The sequence below is a fragment of the Wyeomyia smithii genome, chromosome 3, assembly GCF_029784165.1.
Source record: "Wyeomyia smithii strain HCP4-BCI-WySm-NY-G18 chromosome 3, ASM2978416v1, whole genome shotgun sequence".
NCBI classification, from domain to species: Eukaryota; Metazoa; Arthropoda; class Insecta; order Diptera; family Culicidae; genus Wyeomyia; species Wyeomyia smithii.
Window position 1 is genome coordinate 131,166,733 of NC_073696.1, and position 14,462 is coordinate 131,181,194.

The window sequence follows — 14,462 nt, forward strand, 5'->3', positions numbered from 1 at the left end:
TGGAGACAATTTCTGGCCCCTGAGCGTCATTCTGGTTTGGTTTTTTGGTCATTTTCGGCTGTTTGCCAGAAACCAGATGTCACCATCTTCGAATTCAAAATGGTGTCTGTGGTCAAATCTAGCTCCTGTGTATCATTCTGGTTCCGAAGATACTAATATTGTATAGAAATCGGCCATTTTTGGCTGTTTTTTAGAAACCGAAAGTTGCCATCTTACAATTCATAATGGTGTCTGAGGTCAATTTTCAGCTTCATTCTCGTTCCAGAGATACTCATATTGGGTGATATTTGGTCACTTTAGGCTGTTTTCCGGACACCGTAAGTCGCCATTCTACAATTCAAAATGTTGTCTGAGGCCAATTCGTGGCTTCAGTGCATCACAACAATCCCAAAAATACCCATATTGGGTGGTATTTGGTCATTTGCTGCTGTTTTTCAGAAACCGTAAGTCGCCATCTTGGATTTCAAAATGGCATTAGAAGCAAAATTTCTGGCTTCTGAGCATCATTCTGGTTAAAGAAACACTCATATTGGGTGGTATTTGGTCATTTTCGGCTGTTTTCCAGACACCGGAAGTCGCCATCTTACAATCCAAAATGTTGTCTGAGGTCGATTCGTGGCTTCAGTGCATCATAACAGTTCCAGAAATACCCATATTTGGTGGTATTTGGTCATTTGCCGCTGTTTTTTTACAAACCGGAAGTCGGCATCTTGAATTTCCAAATGGCATTAGGAGAAAATTTCTGGCCTCTGAGCATCATTCTGGTTAAAGAAACAATCATATTGGGTGGTATTTGGTCATTTGCCGCTGTTTTTCAGAAACCGGAAATCGTCATCTTGGATTTCAAAATGGTATTTGGAGACATGCCAGGAGAAGGAAGGGTGTCGAAACATTATGGACATGTTTTTTACCCCTAAAAACATTCACCTGCCAAATTTGGTTGTATTTGCTTGATTGGTTCTCGAGCTGTGCGAAATTTGTGTTTCATTTATATTGGACCCCTCCCTTATAGAAGAGGGAGGGGTGTCAAACCATTATGGATATATTTGTTATCCCCAAAACATCCACCTGCCAAATTTGATTCCATTTACTTGGTTAGTTCTCGAGATATGCAGGAATTAGTGTTTCATTTGTATGGGACCGCTCCCTTCCAGAAGAGGGAAGGGTGTCGAACCAATATGGACATATTTGTTACTCCTGAAAACATCCACATACCGAATTTGGTTCCATTTGCTTGGTTAGTTTTCGAGATGTGCAGAAATATGTGTTTCATTTGTATGGGACCCCTCCCTTCCAGAGGAGGGAGGGGTCTCGAACTATCTTAGTCACAGACAAACAGAGCTGCATTTTTATATGTTTAGATTCGCAGTTAATATTATGATATTCGCCGCGAATATTGACTGAAAATCCCTCTGAATATGGGCTTCCACGCTTTAGGCATAAGAGATAGAGCATTGCTTTCTTTAAGAAACTCGTAGCGTTACATGAGGACTGCAAGTTTGTCGTACATCATGTTTCAAATATCGGCATCTAGCCAATTGAATTGAATTGACACCCCAAAATTGAATATGCAACCTTGTGCATGGTCAACTAGTTTAAATATAATATAACTCTGATAAATATTGACCGATTAAGCTTGAATTTGAGAACTTTTAATACATGTTTTCAAAATCGTTTTTTTTTTTAAATGTGATATTATGCTTTTCGAAGCTTTCTTAGTTTTGTAATGTCAGCAATGTTCGTTCAAGTTATTCAACCAATAACTAGAAACTATCACACTAGTGCACTTATCAGGATTAGAATAAAAGCGAGAAAGAATAGAGACAATGTATTAAAAAAGGATTATTTAATATATAAATTCTTTTTAAATAGCAACAAATCCCTAATTATGCTAAAAATTTCATGATTTTTCCGGTAAAATCATATTTCCTGATAAATCCAGAATTTACAGGTGACTACCTGTATATGCAGTATAAATATATTTATTTCTTAATTTAAACGTTCATCGTCGATTGTTGTCGTTCGTTATTCAATCTATCCAAGCAAAGTTTTGCTCATTTCTTTCAGATTGGATCTTGCCTAAAACGTTTCCAGATATTGCAAAAGGTTTATTTCCGAGTTTCGCTCCATCATCCCCGGAGGATCCGTCAAATCCTTGGTTATCAGCGTATGTTGTAAGATTACTCCTATTATTCCGCTTTATATTACGGAGTTTGAAAGAATCCTTGTTCGCAAACTCATTCTTGTCTACTGATGTCTCAGCTTTAGTTTTTTTCTGTGGAGACATTTTATCCATAAAAGAACGCCACTCGTATAGCTTCTGGCTTGCGGCACGTATTTCATCTAAGCATTGATCGTGTCCTGGGTTTCGACCAATAGAAGGTGCATTAACAACGTCATCTAAGTCAACTTTTAAAGGAGCCAATGCCGAAAGTGCCCTTGATATTCCAATCTACAATGAGAACACATAATATATTTAGAAATGAATTTTTGCGACAAAAAAATCCTTGGTGCAACATGGCGCTTTTAGAACTTGACCTTCTGTTCATTATATACAAACTTAGCTGTCAACTGACAATGTATAGGACAATTGCGGTGACAAACTACGATCCTACTAACTTTAACAGTCTCTTATGAACCGGGAGCCAAACATACGGCAACTTGCTTCTTAGACCAGCATTGTACCTTAAAACCAACTGGTATGCTATTAAAATTATACCTTTGGTTTATTTATGTCCAAAGTAAATCTTGAACCAGTTTCAACAAAAAAAATACAAATTGTCATGAAAGTTATCACTTATGAGTTCAGTTTCTTTGCCAATAGCAATAGATGAATTTTTTGTTTTCCCGTTTTTCGATTTCCTAGGGAATAACTCGTTTACTGTACCAACTTACCAATTTGGAACGCCCAAATTGATCAGTACCTAACTGTTTCTAAATAACATATTCTTCAATTTTTGTCTGTATATATGTCAACATACCTGTGAATGTCTTATTCGATGTTCCATAAGGTCTGCGCCGAGCAATTCCTCATTTGGATCCATCCTTATTGGTACTATTTTATTAATGATCCAAAGAAGTGCTAATGTAGTACAAATAGACCAACATGCAAGACATAAAGCAGAAAGAGATTGTACACCAAGCAGATACCAACCACCTCCTTTGAACAAACCAAATCGTCCGTTCGTGGTACCCAACGGGACTGGATTGTCAGCAAATAAACCGACAGCCAGAACACCTACAATATAGCTTGTTTATTATAGAAGTGATTTTTTCAGTGATATAGTTTACCCCATATTCCCGCAACGCCATGAACAGCACTGGCACCTACTGGATCATCGACACCCATTTTATCAAAGAGAGGCATACAGAGACAACATAGAGCAGATCCTATAGCTCCTATGATTATAGCTTCCCATGCGTGATACAAAAAACAACCCGCAGTTACCGACACCAGTGATGCCAAAATGCCGTTGATTAAATCAACAATGTCCAATCGCCCTTCATTGCGTGCCATCGAATATCTGAAACATATAGAACTTATTTTCTGCATACCTAAATATGTTACAACAGTAACTTACATCATACTAAAGCTGCCCCCTCCAAAAGATCCCATCATTGTCATTACAGCAGCACGAGCTGCATAAACCCATTTCGCACCACTAACACCGTACGTGCTGCCTGAATTGAATGCTAACCATCCCCACCATAGAACAAACAAACCCATGCATGCGTTCACGGGATTACCCAAGGGTAGAGGTTCGATACCTTTCGCATAACGCCCGAGCCGTGGTCCGAGCATTACGGCTGACGCAAAAGCCGATGCTCCTCCTACAAGATGTACTGGTCCGCTCCCGGCAATATCAACAACTCCTAACTTACTTAGGAAACCATGTTCTCCCCAAACCCATCCGGCCGGTATGCAGTAAACGATGGTGTTAAGAAAGGAGAACAAGCAATACGCCTTGAAATTACACCTGTAAGAAAAGATTAGTTGTATTAACTACATAAAGGCATTCGTGGAATAGAAGTACATTGATGTATTATTTTTACTGTATTATATCTCTTTTCCAAAATAAATTCCCATTTTTCTTACAGCGTATCTTTTTTATGAAAGGTCAAAATCATTACTACGATTTCACCGAAGGTCCTATACCGATCCAACAAACTGTTGCCAGATTAGAGCGAAATGATGTTGAAGCTTCAAATGGCCAACTTCAAGCCACCACTTCGAATTTTCAAAGGCACAGGACGTGATAATAGTTAATGCGTCGCCGGTGCAAACGCTATTTTATATTTGCTGTGGTGGAGCAAACATAAAATAGCGTTTTCATAGGGAATGCATTAACTATTTCCAAGTCTTGTCGGCTTCTAATTTTTGAAGGCATACCACTCGGCAATAGTTCATGCGTCACATGTGACAACATATCCTCATGTTTGTTATGGAGATGAAAACATGAGATAGTGTTTTCACAGGTAACGCATTACCTATTTCCGAGTCTTGTACCTTCGAAAATTCGTAGTCGTCCACGTGTGGCTTTCACACACTACAACCTTAAACACACAAGGTAACCAATTTAAAAAGTTAAGAATGTTTGAGTATTTTGACATTTTCACTCTGAATTTTTTTTTTATTGTTTTTTGCTAGCTACACATTACAATGTTAACAATTATCACTAATAGCATGATATCAATCCTACGCGCTGTTTTTGTACCATAATCGATCATATTTACACTCTGCCCTGTTGTAATTGAATATGCGTAACATATCAGCGAACTCGAACGTTCATAAAATTTTTTGTTTTACATTTTACCATCACCGAATTTTGACAAATAGTAGTACATATTGTCATCTCTAATGTGTGAAAAAATTAGATTTTAAAAAAAGGTATTTTTTGAGATATTTAATATTTTGTGACAATTAGTAAAATTTGGCCCGGAAAAAAAATTTACACTGTATATATTTCTTTTAGAACCGCAATTTTATTACCTACAGCTTTGTCATATGTTACATATAACATGTGACGTGAAACATTACATGTAACACAACATGTTACATATTACATGATATTTGACATGTCACATTTTTCGTGTTACATTACGTGTAACAAGTTACAAATCACGTGTTATATGTTACAGGACAAATGATAAGTTACATATCACATGTAACATGTTACATGTCACATATTACATGACGGTAATACCTCGATTTATGTACATACACCACTCTGTTCCGAAACAGAATGGCCATTCTGTTTCGGGCGAAATTTCAACATAAAATAAATCAGCTTTAAAGGTTGATTTTTTGAAATTTTTTTAGTCTCCTAACTTAAGCTTCTTGAGTAGATGCGGTTTATGTAAAAACCTCGTTTTTGAAAAAAATGGTCTTTAGACCACTCTGTTCCGCAACGGCTCATATAAGGAATTGTAACAGAGAACAATCTCAGAAAGAACAAGCAGACGATTTTCTATCTATGATTTATGATCAATTTTTCGATACAAATTGAACCGAACTTTCCCAGACCGGAGCGTTACTCGTTTCAGATAGGGATACCATTCCTCCTGATTTAGCAGGACATGTTCTGATTTTGAGATCATGATGGGGCGTCCTGTTTTTTTTTTTCATGTTCTAGTATTTATTCTGATTTTCCAGAATGTTGCTGAATATTCAGAAATGTTGACGGTTTTTTTTTTTGTTGATTTCGGAACAAGACGCTCACCTCGAACGCTTTTTTCCGTTGAGTCTTGATGAGAGAAATTGTCTTGTTAATGACACCGTGAAATATCTAACAGCCGGTAAGGCGTCGTACACGCATGGGGGGGTTGAGTTTGCGTTACTTATTGTTACATATGGGGGAGAAAGGGGGTGGTAGTTGAAACAATTACCTAACTGTGATTTTCCTTCAAAATCGAAAATTTTTGGGAGTTCAGCGTTACGTAATTTCAGGGGGGGGAGTCATATTGAACGTTACTTATCGTTACATAGAGGGGGAAGGGGTCTAAAACCTGGATTTTCACGTTACGTAATTTGTGAACGACGCCCAAGTTTAATTTGAAACAGTTTACGTTTGCTGAATTTTTAAGTATCTTCTAATATCTAATGATTACAAGTTGCATGACGAAATCGGATTTTTTATTTATTACTTCGAAGTATAAAAATAACTTAGATCAAATTTGTTCCGGAAGAAAGGTGCAAACAAAAAAGTTCGAATAAATATTTTCGTATTTTTAATTCATTCTGAGTGCAAACACGCTAGTTGAAAATGCCTTAATGAATTTGAAAAATTTCAAAGATGCATGTAGTTGACTAAACATCAAATTTATCACAAATTAATGTTCTTAAAAGGCTATTTTGGATTTCAAAAAATATATTTAAATATTTATGTTGACAACGCAATAATTACATGATTTTTGCCTTTCTCCTAGAAAGGTATAGCAATCACTGGGAAAACCAAAGGTATATGGCTACATATGTGTATGTACATACACACATGTATGTGTAGTGTGTGTGTGTGTATGTGCAACTTTTTTTCTCACTCACTTTTCTCAGAGATGGCTGAACCGATTTTCATAAAATTAGTTGCAAAAGAAAGGTCTACACGCAAAAGTTGAAGTGTGCGTAACCAGATCCTTTATGAGCGAAATTAGCGCATTTACTGATCAAAATTGGAACCAGTACAACGCATGTGCGTTGGGCATAACGCATTTGATGCTCTAGCGTATTTTGAAAGTATTGCGCAGCTCCAAACCACTACACTTATAAAGCATCAGCCGATGTTCAGAAGGTTGGCATCGTTAAAACAGTGCTTTCACTTTCACTTTCATGAATCAGGTCATTTGAAAACATCATTCAATCATTAACAATAAACAAAAACATGAGATTAGTCCAAAACATTTTGCATTTAATTATGACTCTGGTTTCATTCACATGCATTCGGTTCTACGTTACTGGCACCAGCGTCAATAACTTCCGCGGCAACAAGGCTCGCTATTGGCTGTTTCGGTTGCTGACGATTTTTAGGGATGCACGAGCCGTTGATACGCACCGGCTCGCGAAAGTAAAGAACGGTTTTTTGAGCGCCTCGAAACTGATCGTTCGCCCGAAGCCGAAATTTCTTTTAGAACCGCAATTTTATTACCTACAGCTTTGTCATATGTTACATATAACATGTGACGTGAAACATTACATGTAACACAACATGTTACATATTACATGATATTTGACATGTCACATTTTTCGTGTTACATTACGTGTAACAAGTTACAAATCACGTGTTATATGTTACAGGACAAATGATAAGTTACATATCACATGTAACATGTTACATGTCACATATTACATGACGGTAATACCTCGATTTATGTACATACACCACTCTGTTCCGAAACAGAATGGTAGTATGTGTAGTGTGTGTGTGTGTATGTGTAGTGTGTGTGTGTGTATGTGCAACTTTTTTTCTCACTCACTTTTCTCAGAGATGGCTGAACCGATTTTCATAAAATTAGTTGCAAAAGAAAGGTCTACACGCAAAAGTTGAAGTGTGCGTAACCAGATCCTTTATGAGCGAAATTAGCGCATTTACTGATCAAAATTGGAACCAGTACAACGCATGTGCGTTGGGCATAACGCATTTGATGCTCTAGCGTATTTTGAAAGTATTGCGCAGCTCCAAACCACTACACTTATAAAGCATCAGCCGATGTTCAGAAGGTTGGCATCGTTAAAACAGTGCTTTCACTTTCACTTTCATGAATCAGGTCATTTGAAAACATCATTCAATCATTAACAATAAACAAAAACATGAGATTAGTCCAAAACATTTTGCATTTAATTATGACTCTGGTTTCATTCACATGCATTCGGTTCTACGTTACTGGCACCAGCGTCAATAACTTCCGCGGCAACAAGGCTCGCTATTGGCTGTTTCGGTTGCTGACGATTTTTAGGGATGCACGAGCCGTTGATACGCACCGGCTCGCGAAAGTAAAGAACGGTTTTTTGAGCGCCTCGAAACTGATCGTTCGCCCGAAGCCGAAGTTCACCGAGACATTACGACTTTTGTGTATATGATACATATTCTGATTTTGATCTCTGTCAACGTATTCCTTGTACAACTTTTGCGTTATGCGTATCACGCATTGGTTGTGCGAATTCAGAGCAAATTCTGTGCGAATTGAAAGGACACATTGGATGATTAAAGCTTGAACTTTTGCGTGTAGTTGCGCCGTAGGTTGCTTTTGAATTTCAATGTAATCGGATTTTTAGTTTAGTTTAGAGGTTATGTATCAAAATGTAAAAATCACGAAATATCAATATCTCAGAAACCACACAACCGATTTCAATAAAACTGGTTTCAAATGATCGGGCTGTCTTCAGAACCCTTAACTTTTTAGTTTCGTTATGATTAAACATATGGTTCAAAAGTTATGTAAAGAAAAGTTATCCTGAGGTTGTTTAAACTCACTCATTTTTCTCAGAGATGGCTGAACCGATTTTCACAAAATTAGTGTCAAATGAAAGGTCTAGTTGCCCCATAGGTTTCTATTGAATTTCATTATAATCGGATTGTAACTTTGTCCGTTGTTCATAAAAATGTGAAATCATTTAATGAAAGTAACATTGACATATTGACTTTCGCCTAACGATCACTGGCTAATCAAAAGGTAGAAAAGTGATCCAAATGGCCGAATGTCATATATTTTTTTTTATGTTTTTTTTTTGTTAGTAGCTTAAGTATTCATGATAAATATTAGTAAATAATGAGTATGTGTGTCCAATCACAAATGGTGACTTCTCAACACTGTTAGAAATTTGTAATTTTAATTGTTAGGATTTGTTTGCTTCCGCAATTAGGACTTATCATTCGTAGGGATTTGAACCTACTTGTCAGAAAAGGGGAAGTAAACTTACAACTAACTTAATTGCTAACTTATTGGCTATAAAGAGAGCTTATCGTAGCAATTGAGGATTGCAACGATTTTTGTCGAAAAAATTTGTTAATAATTTTATTTGACATAGTTTCTAATGGTTCAACACCAGTAAGTCTATGTAATTCGAGTGTACCAAACCAAGGAGGACGCTTCAAAATCATTTTTAGAATTTCATTCTGAATGCTTTGGAGCGTTTTCTTCCTTGTTGAACAGCAACTTGACCAGATCGGTACAGCATAAAGCATTGCTGGTCTAAAAATTTGTTTGTAAATCAAAAGTTTGTTCTTGAAACAAAGTTTAGAATTCCTGTTAATGAGAGGATATAAACATCTCGTATATTTGATGCACTTGGCTTGTATACTCTCAATGTGCTCTTTGAAAATAAGTTTTTTATCATAAATTAGTCCCAAGTACTTAACCTTGCCAGACCAACGTAAAATAACCCCATTCATCTTGACAACGTGATTATTGTTTGGCTTGAGGAAAGAAGCCCTAGGCTTATGCGGAAAAATTATCATTTGAGTTTTAGAAGCATTGGGAGAGATTTTTCACTTTTGCAAGTAGGAAGAAAAAATATCTAAACTTTTCTGCAATCGACTGATATGACACGAAGACTTTTTCCTTTTACGGAAATGCTTGTGTCATCGCAGAACAATGACTTTGTGCATCCTGGAGGCAAATCAGGAAGATCTGAAGTGAATATGTTGTCAGGACTGGACCCAAGACTGAACCTTGAGGCACACCTGCTCTGACAGGAAATCTATCAGATTTTGAATTCTGATAGACAACCTGCAGAGTTCGATCAGTAAGATAATTTTTTAAAATTTTGATTAGGAAAATTGGAAAATTAAAAGTTTGCAATTTCGCAATCAAACCTTCATGCCAAACACTGTCGAATGCTTTTTCTATGTCTAAAAGAGCAGCTCCAGTGGAATAACCTTCAGATTTGTTAGCTCGTATCATATTAGTAACTCTGAGCAATTGATGAGTAGTGGAATGCCCATGGCGAAATCCAAACTGTTCATCTGCAAAAATTGAATTTTCGTTGATGTGTGACATCATTCTGTTAAGAATAATTCTCTCAAACAGTTTACTTATTGAAGAAAGCAAACTGATTGGTCGATAACTTGAAACTTCAGCTGGGTTCTTATCCGGTTTTAAAATTGGAGTAATTTTTGCATTTTTCCATAGTTTGGGAAAATATGCAATTTTGAAGCAGCAATTGAAAATTTTCACTAAAAATTCCATTGTGCTTTCAGGGAGATGTTTGATTAATATATTAAAGATTCCATCGTCACCAGGTGCTTTCATATTTTTGAAATTTTTAATAATTGATTTAATCTCATTCAAGTTAGTTTCAATTATTTCTGCAGGTAAAAAATTCTGGGAAGAAATTAAATCAAATTGACGTGAGACTTTATTTTCAATTGGACTCACAAAATTCAAATTTGAGTTATGAACACTCTCAAATTGCTGAGCAAGTCTTTGAGCCTTTTGTTAATTGGATACAAGAAAACGTTCACCATCTTTTAAAACTAGAATAGGCTTTGAAGGTTTCTTGAAAATCTTCGACAGCTTACAAAAAGGTTTTGAATATGGTTTCAATTTTTCAACTTTAGTTTCAAAATTTTGATTTCTCAGAAGAGTAAATCTATGTTTAATCTCTTTCTGTAAATCTTTATAAATAGTTTTAAAAACAGGGTCACGAGAACGTTGATATTGACGTCTGCGGACATTTTTCAAACGAATTAGAAGTTGAAGATTTTCGTCAATTATCGGTGAATCAAATTTCACGTGAGTCTTCGGAACAGAGTAATTCCTGGCATCAACAATTGCACATTTTAATGCTTCCAAAGCGGAACCAATATTCACTTCGTTTTGCAAATCAAGCTCATTATTGAAATTTCTCTCAATATGAGTTTTGTATCTTTCCCAATTAGCCTTGTTATAATTAAAAACAGAGCTCATAGGGTTTAAAACTGATTCATGTGATAAAGAAAAAGGTATTGGAAGATGGTCAGAATCGAAGTCAGCATGTGTGATCAAATCACTACATACATGACTTTGATCTGTTGGCACCAAATCAATTGTTGAAGGGTTTCTTACAGAAGAAAAGCATGTAGGACTATTCAGAGACAAAATAGAATAGTATCCTGAAGAACAATCATTGAATAAAATTTTTCCATTGGAATTACTTTGAGAATTATTCCATGAACGATGTTTAGCGTTAAAATCGCCGATTATAAAAAATTTCGAACGATTTCTGGTGAGTTTTTGTAAATCACCTTTAAAATAATTTTTGAGCTCGCGTGTGCATTGAAATGGTAAATATGCTGCGGCAATGAATAAAATCCCAAGTTCAGTTTGAACTTCAATTCCCAAAGTTTCAAAAACTTTCGTCTCAAGATGGGGAAGAGCACGATGTTTGATTCGGCGATGAATAACAATTGCAACTCCACCGCCGGAACCCTGGATCCTATCATATCTATGAACCACGTAATTGGGATCATATTTTAATTTAATGTTAGGTTTAAAAAATATCTCAGTAATAATTGCAATATGCACATTATTTACTGTTAAAAAATTAAAAAGCTCATTCTCATTGACCTTCAATGAGCGAGCATTCCAATTCAAAATTTTGATTGGTTTATTTAAAATCATTGCTAAATTTTAAATTAGAAACAATTTTAATTGTAAAATTTGTACCTATTTGGATGGCTTCAAACATTGATTTTGCCTGCAACATGGCGTTCATAAGATCGAACATTGCTTGTTGCAGAAAAGAAAGTTTACGTGCCGTAATAGGCCCCAGGCAGTTGACATTAGAAAAATTATTTTCGGTAGCAATATTAGCTGGGGTGATAGGTGTACAATTATTTTCTAGCGTGTTTTGCTTACCCATATTAGCGGTTATTTTCGAACTACCATCATTAGGCGGTAGAATGTTCGAACTACCTGTAACCTGTGCATATGTTAAACGGGTATGCAAAGGAGTAGGTAAACTATGCGCCACTGGTACGCTTGGAGAATTTTGTTTTGAATGTTGTTTACCTTGCCTTGCCTTAACAATTGCTAACCGGGCTGGGCATTGATAAAAATTCGACATATGGTTGCCGTTATAATTCGCACAGCGAAAATTTTTACTCTCTTTCACAGGACATGTGTCCTTTTTGTGAGTAGAGTCTCCACAAATGAGGCATTTTTGGTCCATGTTAAAAAACTTTGAACCATGGCCATAACGTTGGCAAACACGGCATTGGGTGATATGCTTTTCACCTCCGCCAAACTTTCGATATATTTCCCATTTTACACGCACTTTATATAAAGCATGTGCTTTTTCAAAAAAATTTAAGTTGTTTACCTCACTGCGGTTAAAATGAATTAAATAATTTACAAGGGAAATTCCAGTTCGCTGACTGTTTTCGCCTCGTGATTTTTGTTTCATCAGAATTACTTGGGTAGGGGCTATACCAAGTAATTCTGTCAAAGTAATTTTGATCTCATCACCGGTTTGATCGTTGGTGAGACCTTTCAATACGACCTTGAACGGCTTGGCGCTCTTCGTATCATATGTAAAAAATTTATACATCTTTTCAGTTAAATACTGAATAAGACGATTCCAACCTTTCAATGTTTGGGCCAGTAAACGGCATTCGCCTCTTCGGCCAATTTGATAAGTAACTTTGACGTCGGAGAGAAACGTAGAAAGTTCTCTTTTAAAAATATTAAATTCAGAAGCAATAGTTACCACAATAGGTGGAACTTTCTCCTTTTTTACAGAAATTTCACTTTGAATAGTTTTACTTTCGAACATTTCAATTTCGCCGGCTTCTTGCTCAGGCAGAATATCATATAAATTTTCACTGCATAAGCTAGTTTCAGAAAGAGATGCCTCTCTTTTCCTCCCCGTAGCGATGCGTGGTTTCTTTTTTCGTCCTGCCATTTCAGGTAATACGAAAAAAGTTCAAAGATAATATCAAATTGCAAGTATTGAGAAAGAAAGAAATAGGTAGTCTTGAGAAAGACTGATGTAAGTTAACTTCCAGGTAATCTTTAAAAGACACACTGACAAAACACAAACTCCGAAGCTATAGGCAGTCAAACACCAGTCCACAAGCAACCGAAAATACGTCTGATCTGTCGGGCAGCTCAAGACGCACTGCCGAATGTCATATACTACTTGACTCAGTTCGACGAATCGAGCATTTTCTGCATGTATGCATGTATAGGTGTATATGTTTGTGTGTGTACGTGTGTATGTGCACCTTTTATTCGCACTCACTTTTCTCAGAAATGGTCTGACCGATTCTTTCTACCTTGGTGTCAAATGAAGGGTCCGTTTAGGTTGCTATTGAATTTCATTGTAATTAAACTTTTAGTTTTGGCGCTGCGTCAGAATGTAAAAATCGCTCTTATATCTCAGAAGCTATGAACATAGTTGAATTAAAATTAATGGGCTTTTAAACCCTTAAACAATGAATTACATAATGTTTAAACATGTGGTTTGAAAGTTATAGAAAGAAACGTAACCCGCAGACTGTTTTAAACTATAGCTACGATCAAAATATGTGGCCTCAACATTATTTCAATTTGATATTGTACTATTTCAATGTTTGCGGCCTTGCTCGGGATTGAAGTTGAAATTAAAAGTCATTTCTATCATTTCACTTTTTGCCTTTCTCCTAGAAAGGTATAGCAATCACTGCAAAAAATAAAGGTATAAAAATGCTCAAAATGCCGAATGTCGTATATCACTCGACTCAGTTCGACGAGCTGAGCATTTTCTGCATGTGTGTGTGTGTAACGCTCTCCCAATCTCACTCGATTTTCTCAGAGATGGCTGGACCGATTTCAATGAAATTAATTGCAAATGAAAGGTCTAGTTGCCCTATAAGAACCTATCGAATTTTATTGTAATCTGATTTCTAGTTTAAAGGTTATGTATCAAGATGTAAAAATCACGAAACATCAATATCTCAGAAACTACACAACCGATTTGAACAAAATTGGTTTCAAATGAAACCCTTAACTTTTGAATTTTATGAAAATTGAACATGTGTTTCAGAAGTTATGAAAAGAAACGTATTCTGGAGACTATTTAATCTCACTCATGTTTCTCAGAGATGGCTGAACCGATTTTCATAAAATCAGTGTCATATGGAAGGTCTTGTTGCCCCATAAGACCCTAATGATTTTTTTTTTTACAAACGGATTATTACTTTGCCTGTTGTGTTTAAAAATGTGAAATCCGGCTATGAGAAGAAACATATTCCGAAGACTACTTGGACTCATTCACTTTTCTCAGAGATGGTTGACCCGATTTCCATAGAATTAGTATCAAATGAAAGGTCTAGCTGCCTCATAACACCCTAATGAATTTTACTGTAATCGAATTGTAACTTCGTCTGTAATGTATCGAAATGTGAAAATCACGAAACTTCATTATCTTAGAAACTACACAAGCGATTTGAACAATATTTATATCAGATGAACGGGCTAATTAAGGGTTAACTGATGAATTATGATTGAAC

The 14,462-nt window shown here is 36.1% G+C and overlaps 1 protein-coding gene across 6 annotated transcripts in view; it reads right to left on the reverse strand.

Moving 5' to 3' along the window:
• Window positions 1-1,850: 1,850 nt before the first annotated feature.
• LOC129732953 (putative ammonium transporter 2) overlaps window positions 1,851-14,462 on the reverse strand; it is a 55,251-nt gene continuing 42,639 nt past the window's right edge. For all 6 annotated transcript variants that reach the window (XM_055694426.1, XM_055694430.1, XM_055694429.1 and 3 more), the window contains 4 exons: window positions 3,582-3,977; window positions 3,292-3,524; window positions 2,982-3,238; window positions 1,851-2,452 (listed from right to left, as the gene is read on the reverse strand). In XM_055694426.1, coding sequence (XP_055550401.1) covers window positions 2,030-2,452; window positions 2,982-3,238; window positions 3,292-3,524; window positions 3,582-3,977 — 1,309 coding nt within the window. In that variant the 3' untranslated portion in view covers window positions 1,851-2,029. The remainder of the gene's footprint in view (window positions 2,453-2,981; window positions 3,239-3,291; window positions 3,525-3,581; window positions 3,978-14,462) is intronic.